This window comes from Juglans regia, chromosome 11 (genome assembly GCF_001411555.2).
Source record: "Juglans regia cultivar Chandler chromosome 11, Walnut 2.0, whole genome shotgun sequence".
Classification (NCBI taxonomy): domain Eukaryota; kingdom Viridiplantae; phylum Streptophyta; class Magnoliopsida; order Fagales; family Juglandaceae; genus Juglans; species Juglans regia.
The window spans coordinates 3494269-3505284 of NC_049911.1; the positions used below are offsets into that span (position 1 = coordinate 3494269).

Below are 11016 nucleotides of genomic sequence, written 5' to 3' on the forward strand. Positions count from 1 at the left end.
TTTAATCTTTGGTTGGCTGACACGTGCATCAATATGCGAGATTGACATATGGCGTATAGATGTCAATTTATAAACCAAATTTGCATAAATACTAAATTACAAAAATTGAAAACGAATTTCGATTATAAAATCACATAAACTCAGTTTCTAATTTCTCAATTAAATTTTTGTCTGGAGAGTTGAGATATTTTAGATAATTTGAATAAAATATTATTTTTAATATTATTATTATTTATGAAATTTATAAAATTAAATTATTTATTAAATTTTATATAAAAATTTTAAAAAATTATAATAAATTGAGACGAGTGGAATGATTCTCGAAACCAACCAATTTTCAAATTCTCTTCGTAACGCCGCGTGGTTCTCTTCCCGTGATTGCTTTTTAAACACTATCCACGCCTTTCAGCCTGCCTTTGTTTCTTCGCTTCTTCCCTACCATCTCTCTCTCTCTCTCTCTGAGAGACACAAAACTGAAACTTCCACGAGACCCAGCCCTATCTCACTCCTAAACTATTTGCCATCTCTATTCTCTTCCTTCTCCTCCTCCTCTTCAGAGGTATGTTCTATATACATTCCGAGCCAGATTCTTTTGAATCATGCTTTACTGATACAGAATTTGTTTTATCGATGTCGTCTAGTAAATCGATATCTGGCCATTCTTTTAACAGCTTCTTGTTTTTGGTGATCCGCAGGTATATACTTATTAGCAAGTTTGTTGTGAGCTTTCGCACTCCCAAAGGTTGCTGTTGGATTGCTTTCCATGGCGTCTTCCATATCCGAGACGAATTTTGAGGAGTCGAAGCGAATAAAGAGGAGGAAAACCGGGGACGAACTGCGAGATCCGGATACGATAGACCACACCAGATGGAGATCCGAATCGGAGCAGAGGATCTACTCCACAAAGCTTTTTGAGGCTATCCGGCAGGTCCGCCGGAATTCCTCGCCTGTGAATAAGGTATCCTCTGGCCGCGACATCCAAGATGCGGCGGACCGGGTTCTGGCCGTGGCGGCCAAGGGTAGGACTCGGTGGAGCCGGGCGATTCTGGCGAGTCGGCTCAGGTTGAGACTCGCTCACAACAACAAGAAGCACAAGAAGGCGAGGTTGGCGAAGGTGACAGGCTCTATCCGGTCGAAGATGCCAGAGAAGAAGCGGTTTATACCGGCTCTGCAGAGGAAAGTGAAGGTACTGAGCCGTTTGGTTCCCGGTTGTCGGAAAGTCTCGTTCCCGAACCTTTTGGAAGAAACGACCGATTACATTTCGGCTTTGGAGATGCAGGTCCGAGCCATGGCCGCACTCACCGAGCTCCTCACCGGTTCGCCGGTCGACCGGCTCGCCTCGACCTCTGACTCCTAAGGCCTTGGCTTTACCGTGCCAGGTGTCCTTACTTTTTTTTTTTTTCCCCCTTTAATTTTCCCCCTTTAAATATTGTTTTATGAATTTATAAATTCATGCATTTCATCTTGTACATGACTTTTTCTTCCTTTGGAGCTCCATCCACTATCTTTAATTTTTTTAAGATAATTTATTCTTTAATTGAATTGAATATGCTATGCTACCCAATTTGATTCTCTTCGAACAGGTATGTCTGCACGATTAAAGTTTTTGGGGGGTTTTGTTTGGAACTTGTAATCACGAGGGGAGCCAACCGTCGACAGATTTTGTCCGGCAAAATTTGTTTTTAATAAAGTTAATTGTCCAAAAGTTGTTCAATAATTCCTTATTTTTTGCCAATCTGTTTCCTTTGTATGAATCAATAATCAATCCATAGTGTTTTCGTTCAAGTAGAAAGAAAATTAATTATTTGTTACTCTTTTAGATCTAAGAAAAAAAAAAAAAAAAAAGTTACAGAGAGCTTCAAGGAAGTGTGGGCCTCAAAAGGAGCATTTCCTTAAATTCCAAACAGAAAACATACCAAATTGTAAGATTTGTTATACAAAGTCATCATAGTAAATGGCTTTAGGCATTAATGTAAGAAAGAGAGATACAGTACCAAAAGTGCATAAAACCTGTCCCTACTAGGCCAAAGAAATCCATGACCAAAGCCTTCATTTGTCTCTATTTTTTATTTGCATTTCTGAAATAATTGTAATGAGTTCTTGTTGGGATGCCCTATCCCCTCTTCTGCCGTGCGCTTCACAATTTGTTTGTTGTTTATATTTTGCCTAAAAGACAGCTTGGTCTTACATTGATTTTGCCCATTTTTATTGCTTCTACTCAAAACAAAGGAGTTCTGGTTTTTACCCATTACTGACTGTAGAATGTTTCCTGACAAGTTATGGCAATCAGATTTTAATGTCCCCATTGCTGTTCACAATCAGTTACCATATACATATGTGTTGGCATTAAACTTCCAATGTCTTCTTTGTTTCTCCCCCCCACTAGGAGGAATTAAGAAATTATTACTGGACAGGTCCTTCAAATATTGTTGTTCTCCCTCGTCATGTTTTTTCCTTTTTTTTAACCTTTCTATAGGCAACCAAGGTTTTTAGAATAATTCGACCCTGGATCATACCCACACCGTCTTCTATCAACGGTTGGAAGTGCCACCATGTCCTTCCACAGTTGCCAACACTGTCTACAAGAACCTTTTTTTTTATCTACATAAAGAATTTTACACAACAAAGTTTACATTTTGATGCAGATCCATCATGTTGCAAAACTCTTTTCATTGCAAAGTAGATTTACTGTATTATATTAAGTCACGTCAGTTATTAAATTATTTTTTATAAACTCTATGTGCAGACGTTACATTTTTCAATATAGAACTCTGTTTGTTTATATAGTAGGCTCCTTTGTTTTGACCGTGCTGTTTTTTAATAGTTATAAGAGACACTCACATATGACCCTTCTCCTCTAAATAAGACCATCTTGTATACAATAGATTTTTGTGTGCCAAAAAGCTAAGCCTTCCCCGACATGAATGAAGCCAACAATGTGATAAACTTTGGTATCGGCTCGAGCACGTGAAGAGAAGATTTTTTTTTTTAAAGGAAAAAGAAAAGTGAAGTTAATAGGTGAAAGTTGACAGTGAGATCCTCTTGTAGATTTGGATATTATACGAAATTGCTAGTTATAATGGGAATGGTTTTAACTCCCAAATCCCAAAAGTTAGCGCAAAGGCCAAACTGGTCTTATGAAAGCCAGCCTCACATCATGTGCCCTATAGGCCCTACAATTTCTAGTGCTTCTGACCCCTGACCCCACCCCCATACAATGGCTTGCATGTGAGTTCCAAAAACCCTTTCACATTGACATTTTAAGACTATTTTCATTTGTTTTCTTCCTTGTTTATTTTTAAAAAAATTTATTCAGGATTTATCTTTTTATCATCATTTTACCATTTCATAATACGATTTTAAATATTAAATTTATAAATAAAATATAATAAAAAAAAATTAAAATTAAAATAATAAGTAAGATTACCTTAATTGTTCCATGGGATCTACGAGATATTAATATTACGAGTCTACAAATTGTATTTTTTTTTTCATCTTTTTTAAAATTATAAAAAATATTTATTTAAAAGATTACAAAGATTCTTGATACTCTTCATCTCTATCATAAGAAAAGATTTTTATGGGAACAAAACAGTATTGGTGCAAGACAAGGCATTTTGGGGACCGAACCACCCCACAGTTGTCAAGACTCAAGAGTAAGAAATGGCGTCTCCATGAGTGAGTCATAACACCCTTTTTTCCCAGTTTGAAGGGCAAACACGTGCGCAACCGAGACTGCCCAGCCGTCGAGGTTCAGATCGAGACAGGTAGAGGAAGAATTGCATCCTCCTCCTTCGTAAGGGTTTTGGGAGCCAACATTGTTGAATCAATCGAAAGGACCACACATGTTGTTTTTATTGTGAGCTTGCCTGTCCAAACAAATCACAATTGTCTCTGTTGCTTTCATTGATTTTTTCCTTTCTATACACAACCATAATTCACATGCATCCATGTGCCTTCATTTAACAACCCCCCCTTTCCCCATCTTCTTTCATTGTCTTGAATAAATCCTATGGTAGATTTGGAAAATTCCCATGCGTGAATGTAGCTATTAGCTAGTTTGTAGGGTTTTTTTTTTTTTTTTACAGATGAGATGATATTAAAGTTAAAAGTTGAATAAAATATTGTTAGAATATATTTTTTAATATTATTTTTATTTTAAAATTTAAAAAAATTAAATTATTTATTTTATCTAATTTAAAAAAATTATAATGATGAGACAAAGTTACAAGTGGTTTCTCTAAAAATACTTATTTGCCTAGCAACAGCTAAGAGTCAAGTGAGGCTTGAAAACTATGATTTTGAATGAACTATGGATGAACAATAGAATATTGAGATCCCGCATATCTGTGTTCTGAAGAAGGTACATGTCTATTTACTAACAGCAGCATAAGTTTCTGAATCTTAGGTGCAACATTTAAAGCTCATGTTAAATTTCATGTCAGTTTCTCTAGTGATAACATTGTTTTTGGTTCTCCCAGGCGACATATCTAGATATGTACTCTCAATTTATTTAAAAGTGTGCAGCTGCAGTATCTACTCCAATGAATTCCATACCTAGGCTGCCTTTTGACAATCCTCACCACATCTCTTCATGTCACAGAGAATGGTAATGATTTTTGGATTTGTCCTGCAATCTTTGACTAAATGAAAGATTCTAATGTTTTAATTCTTCCTTTCATTTGCTTTTTCTGTTGACAGTGTAGTGTAGATCATTCTTAGATAACAAAACAGACAAACCAGATTCACATATAGCATAGGATAGAAATGGTTAAGTGCTTAATTTGTCTGTCTTGTTAACAAGGACATCACATGCCAACTTGTTTTTCTTGATGACCTCCAAAGTTAGGGTCAGGTGGCAGAAAGTGATTGGGTTTTACAACCACTAGCCGACACGCCACATGTCAACATTGGCACATTGGAACTTGATTATGACACATTGGCACCATCATTGCACTTCCACCACGCCACGTATCACAATGTAGATCAAAGTCCCCCCCCCCCCAATAGTTTTTTTTTTTTTTTCCATTTTTTCTGCAATATTCTCATCTTCTCTGTGAAAGTTCTAATGTCTTTTATTTTATTTTTATTTATTTTTTCATGCGTGTGGGGTTTGGGTTTCAAAGTTCAGAACTTCATTTTAAAAGAGATTATGAGGTCTTTGACAAGAGTTATAATGCCAATGATGAACATAATAAGAAAGAATTCTCAATTCTTCACTCTGTTTCAATGCCTATTAAAGACAGACTTGGGTTTCTATTTTCACATCTTGAGGCCTAGAGAGTACTTTGGGGGTATTATGGATGAACTCTTAACCCAGAGATTGCATCCCAAATATCACTAAAACAGAAACAGAGTGGGTGAAAAGTGAACAAAACAAAGCACAAAACGACAATAGAGAAAACACTTTTGAGTTGTCAAAGTCCAACAACAACCCACCCATCCATCGATCCATCCATCCTTGTGGCAGCCCCAGAAACTTTGGTCACGAACACACATCTTGGGGTTGTTGGGTCCCCCCCAGTTAGCAGAGGAACGAGAGACAAAAACTTGTGTCAAATCAGACTTTTTGGGTAGTCCTACAAAAGTTTACAACAACATTGTGTGTTGTCTGTTTGGTGTGGTGCTATTCATAAATAAATAAGTAAAATAAATGAACCTCGTGGCTCTATCCATTAGCACAATGTCCTCCTCCATCGTGATTCCTTTGTCTTGTGACCAAAAGAAAAAGTTGACCCAAACATCCATCATATATATGTGGTTGATTTGGGGTCCCAGTTGTTATTTTGCCACACGTGGTTCTTCTGTGGCTGGGAAAATGACCCCTCATTAAATTCTTTCTTGCTCTGCTTGCTTATTGTATATGAACAGTACTATCCATAAACTTGACGAAAAAATTTATTTATCATCTCAACTCGTATCATCTTCTCATCATTTCATAATATGACATTAAATAATAAATTTACAAGTGAAATATAATAAATAATTTTTAATCACCTAATACCACATCATAAAATGATAAAAGGATGATAGAAGTTGAGATGATGAGTAGCATTATTCAAACCTCACATATTGGACACTCACTTAAAAACATATTATTTTATCTTTTTATCTTATTTTACTTACAAATATGTCTGAAATTATTTTTATTATGTGAGTAAAAAAGTAAAATGACATATTTTTAAATGAATGTAGGATATGAGCTTCTGTCTAGAATTTTTCATTGTATATTATTATGCATACATAATTTAGGTTATCCACTCCACTTTGTATCTCATATTTGAGTCTATTTTACTTTGTTTTTGCATTTAATTGACTGGAAACCCAAAACAGTAAAATGCACTTTGTTTTTTTTTTGGAAATAATTTACTTTCTAGCGAATCATTTATTACAGAATAATTTATATTTGTGGAAAAAAAATACAAAATGCATATAGATTCAAGATTGAAAATTTAAAATTCACATCAATTTCTTGTTAAGAAATGTAGAACTGATGAGTCAGTCTTAAAAGATTAAATTCACATGACAATCATGTATATATATCTCCCCCAAGCAATTTTAACTACGTACAGACAGACCATCTGATCATGAGAGCTTCTTTTGAAAGATTTGATTTATTTAGCCTTAATAGCAATTTTCTCCACAAGAACACTAGAGAAAGTTAAAACACCAATAACCCAAAACCTCAAACGACAAAAGATATACAAGCCCACAAAAGAAAATAAGACCACATGAATGGCATACTTGACCTGTTCATGAGAGAAAACCCTAGCACCCCAGTCTGAGAAACTTGCACTTTTTGGGTCCTCATGAATGTGCAGCCCAACTTCACTTGCTAACTCAAAGAAACCAGTAGTACACCCATCAATATTGGGCTTCTTAAGAACCCTAGCAGCCAAATGACCCAGCTCTACACCAGTCTTACAACCCTTCATCTGCGGCCATAGCAGTATCTTCTTTACTTTATTCTTAACTCCCATACCCACAAAACACACACTCTCGTCACTCAAAAACTTCTTGATAGATTCAGTAAATGATCAACACAAAGGATCAGCAAAGCTGCACCATTGTAATTTGGAATGCACTTAATATCAAATGTGACAAGAGGAGTAACAAAAGGCTTTTCGAGGGCAGACCTTAACTCTGCAATATGGGCATCTACAATAACACCACGGTCTACTACACTTGCCTTTACATCAACTCATTGTATTTCTATTTCATACATGCACATTTTGGATAGGACTGAAACAGGAATCATGGTGGTTGCTATTCTAATTTCTAAAGCCTAGCTAATTCCGCTGCCACTACACATGACAAGATCAAGCTCAACATGTACGTACGTACTGATCATCCATGGCCTGGGAATAGCACTAGCTCCTTTGAGCCGTTTATAGAAGAAGTTTATATGTGAGTTTGGTGGTTTGGTGGTGCAGCCAGTGTTTTAAATTTCATACCGTACCGACCGGTACGGTCAAAATTTTTCGTTTCGACCGTCCAGCTGGTACAGGTACTATATCTGTTCCGTACCGGCTAAAATACCTGTCGTACCGAACTAAATTTCGGCCTATACCGGCTTATATTTTGGCTGGTACTGGCCGATATTTCGGCCTGTGTTTTTTTTTTTTTTTTCAAACTACAAACTTATTTTTTAACCCCTAATTCAAACTAGACTATTTATAATTTTTATATATATGTATTTATATATAATTTATTTATATATAGACTATTATTTTAGAATATAATTTTTATATATAATTTATTTATATATCGACTATCCCGAAACGTTATCCTGAAACACTATCCCGAAACGGTACCGGTACCGAAATATTTCGTTCCAGTACCTTGACTGGTACGACGTCTGGTACGGTATTCAAAACGTTGGGTGCAGCTGCTGAAATTTAATTAATTACTTGAAGTTAATTAGTTACCCTATATATAAGGCAGTAGAATGTCTTCTTAGTTGGCAAATTCTCTTGACGCTACAACTGAATGCTAGGGTTCTACATTGTATTGTTGATGTGTATTCAAATTCTTCTAATGTTTTCTAGAGTTTAATTTTGAGGGAGAAATCACATTTTTTCCGCGATTATCCACTCATTTTGCAATATGATCACCAAACTATCAAAATTATCATTTTATCCCCTGATCTAAAACAAAATTTTCCACTAACCCCCACTTTTCAGAATTGGCCATTAAGATCATCACCAATTTGTTTTCTGAATGAATGGTACATACTTTACATGAATTTGTAGAGTATGTGTCAGTCACTTAAGAATTGAGTGATCATAATTGAGATGGGCATCCACATCCATTAATCATATTTCCTTAACCCAAATGATCGAAGTGTTCATCATGTAGAGAGGTAGTTTGGCCTTGTACTTCATGAGGACCCGGTGCCCAACAAATAGAGAGCATTTATTTTATGCAAAAAGATCAAACCTGATCATTTTTTTATTCAACGGCAAGGACAAACTAACTATATTTAGAGCTATTCTCAAAGTAATGGCCGGGTCTTGATCATGATCATCTTTATTAATCCTAGCTATTCCTAGAATAATATAAAGTTCAAGATCAATATTGAGTAGTACTGGCCGGGGCGTATATATAATATATATATATATATATATACACACTAGTAAGTGTGCTACGTGCAAGGCACGTATGCCCCTGTAACGTCCAGTTGGAAGAATAAATAATGTTTTATGAAAAATATGTTTTATGAAGGTGATAGAAATGTTTGTTAGGCTTTCGTTCATTGCGAAAAATTGCTTATTGCTGTGACATGAATGATATATAGGAATCTAAATTTGTGGAATCAGGTTTCTCACTCTGTATGAGTTGCATACGAATTACGGCTCTCCCTCTGCTACCTTGGAATTAGTAGAGACAATATTGACCGACAATATTATCATCTCATAACGACATTTATAGAAAAAATATTACAAAAGTTCTTCAAATGCAGATTTTGAAGAGCAATATATACAACATATATCTAACACATATCCAAAAAGTATCACAGAGGCTCTTCAAAGGTAGGTTTTGAATAACAATATATACAACACAGAGGGAAATATATACATCTGGAACTCATGCTATTGTTTCAGTCACTGGATGAATAGACAACACGTTAAATTTTTTATGTCGCTTTTTTGAAATTGATCTATTTCTGCACCAAGGTGTATGATCCATTCTTTTTCTGAAGCTTGTGTTGAAATACTTTGTAGATACAATAAATGTTTCTACATAAAATAAATTTAGAAATTTAAGAAATGTGGACAGAAAATAATACTATACAAAACAAATGCATCTATTTAGATGTATTTATTTCCTAGTTCTAAGGATGTTAGATTTTATGCCATGGCTTTAAAGAGGTTTTTATAAATTATAATGTTTTAAATTTTATGTAAGAATTTTATATACATAGAAATGAACGTGAATAGAAGAAGTAATGTTTTTTAATGCTTTTTATTAAAAATGTAGTACCATAAAACCTTCTATTAAATAATTTGATTACCTCATTAGTGTGATTCATGAACTTAATTGTTGTACAACCCATTGCTTCTTTTGCTACTGGTCCAAACAAAATGGCTGCCAATCGTCCAGTATCATCTTATATGTCATCATTAGTTTGGGAGTTGATTCTTTTGTATAAGACCTGTGTAAGTTGGCATTGCCTAGATTTCTACTAAGAAAGTTCTTATAAAAAATATGGGGGTTGATGTAAAACACATCAAAGTCAAAAATTGCGAAGAAATTTTTTCAGCAGGATAGAGAGAGAGAGACAGACAGAACTTTAAGACTAATCCGTGAAAGAGGCGACACTGCATAAGGGTCAAAATTGGAAAGCAAATAGATAAGTCGGTGAAATGAAGAAAAAACACAAAAGAGAAGGAAATTTCTTGAGAAAACACGGAACAAATTTGAAAAAAAAAATGTTGGTCGAAAAAATATTGTTTAACAATCAGGGACAAAAATGTAATAATACTCAATCAAATAAGGGCATCAGCAGAACAAAAAAAATCAAATTACACAGGAACAGGGGCAAGACCATAATAAAGATCACTCATAAAAGGGCACAAGCAGAAAATAAAATACAAGAGTAGGGACAAAACTATAATAATAACTAGTTACACGGGGAAAATAAAGTGTCAAACAAAAGTTACCGTGAATTCCTGTTCCACACCAATAGCCACTTTTATAAATGGAGCAAATGCGCGTACGTACATATAATAGGAATATTTTCGTTACGTATGTATGGAGCAAATTGAAATATAATATATATAATTATCATACAAAAAAGAACAATTGCAAAAATAGGATCACATTAATGCGTATATATATATAATCCAGATCTTTTGCGGCCCTAAAGTTTCTTTCGAGAACTGCATATATGCATTCAGGTATCTTTAAGGGATCGCCAATTAAATAGATTAAGGGGATGTTTGGAAACAATTTCTATCTCATCCCATTCCAAGTCATCTCATTTCCTTCTCAAATATCATTCAAATATGAACAAATTCAAACTAATCATTATAACTTTTTCCAAACTTTCATGTAAAAAAATAAAAAATAATTCAACTTTTTTAAATTTCAAAATAAAAATAATATTCTAATAATATTTTAACTATATAATATTATTCAATTTTTTCTATCATTTTCCAAAACTCAATAAATACTTAACTTAATCTATGTCATTATTATTCACAAAATTATCATCTCATCTCATTCCCTAAACATCCCCATAGAACTTAAATCAAAGATTACCAATTAGAAAAGCCCATTAAATAAAATCACAAAAATTTGTAAAGATATCTATAAATTAAAGCTCTAGAGCAAATTCAAGAGATTGGTTTTTTGCGATCAGGTTATTATAAGTAACATAAGCATCGTCATCATCTTGATAATTAATGGCATAATACTCCATGATTTGTTCGGCTTTGTAAAAGAAAAATGCTACATATACAAAAGAATTGTACAAAAATAAATTCACAAATTGACGTGATTTTATATGATATG

At 34.3% G+C, this 11016-nt stretch overlaps 1 protein-coding gene across 2 annotated transcripts; it reads left to right on the top strand.

The window, feature by feature from the left end:
- The first annotated feature begins 349 nt into the window (after positions 1-349).
- LOC108987840 (transcription factor bHLH149) lies at positions 350-1676 on the top strand. Of its 2 annotated transcripts, none has more exons than XM_018960865.2 (2): positions 350-559; positions 696-1674. In XM_018960865.2, exon 2 carries the CDS (start codon positions 764-766, stop codon positions 1355-1357), a length of 594 nt encoding a protein of 197 aa, XP_018816410.2. In that variant the 5' UTR covers positions 350-559; positions 696-763; the 3' UTR covers positions 1358-1674. The 2 variants fall into 2 exon arrangements, with proteins under 2 accessions (XP_018816410.2, XP_035551389.1); XM_035695496.1 differs by having other exon boundaries at positions 545-563; positions 700-1676.
- The last annotated feature ends 9340 nt before the right edge of the window (positions 1677-11016 follow it).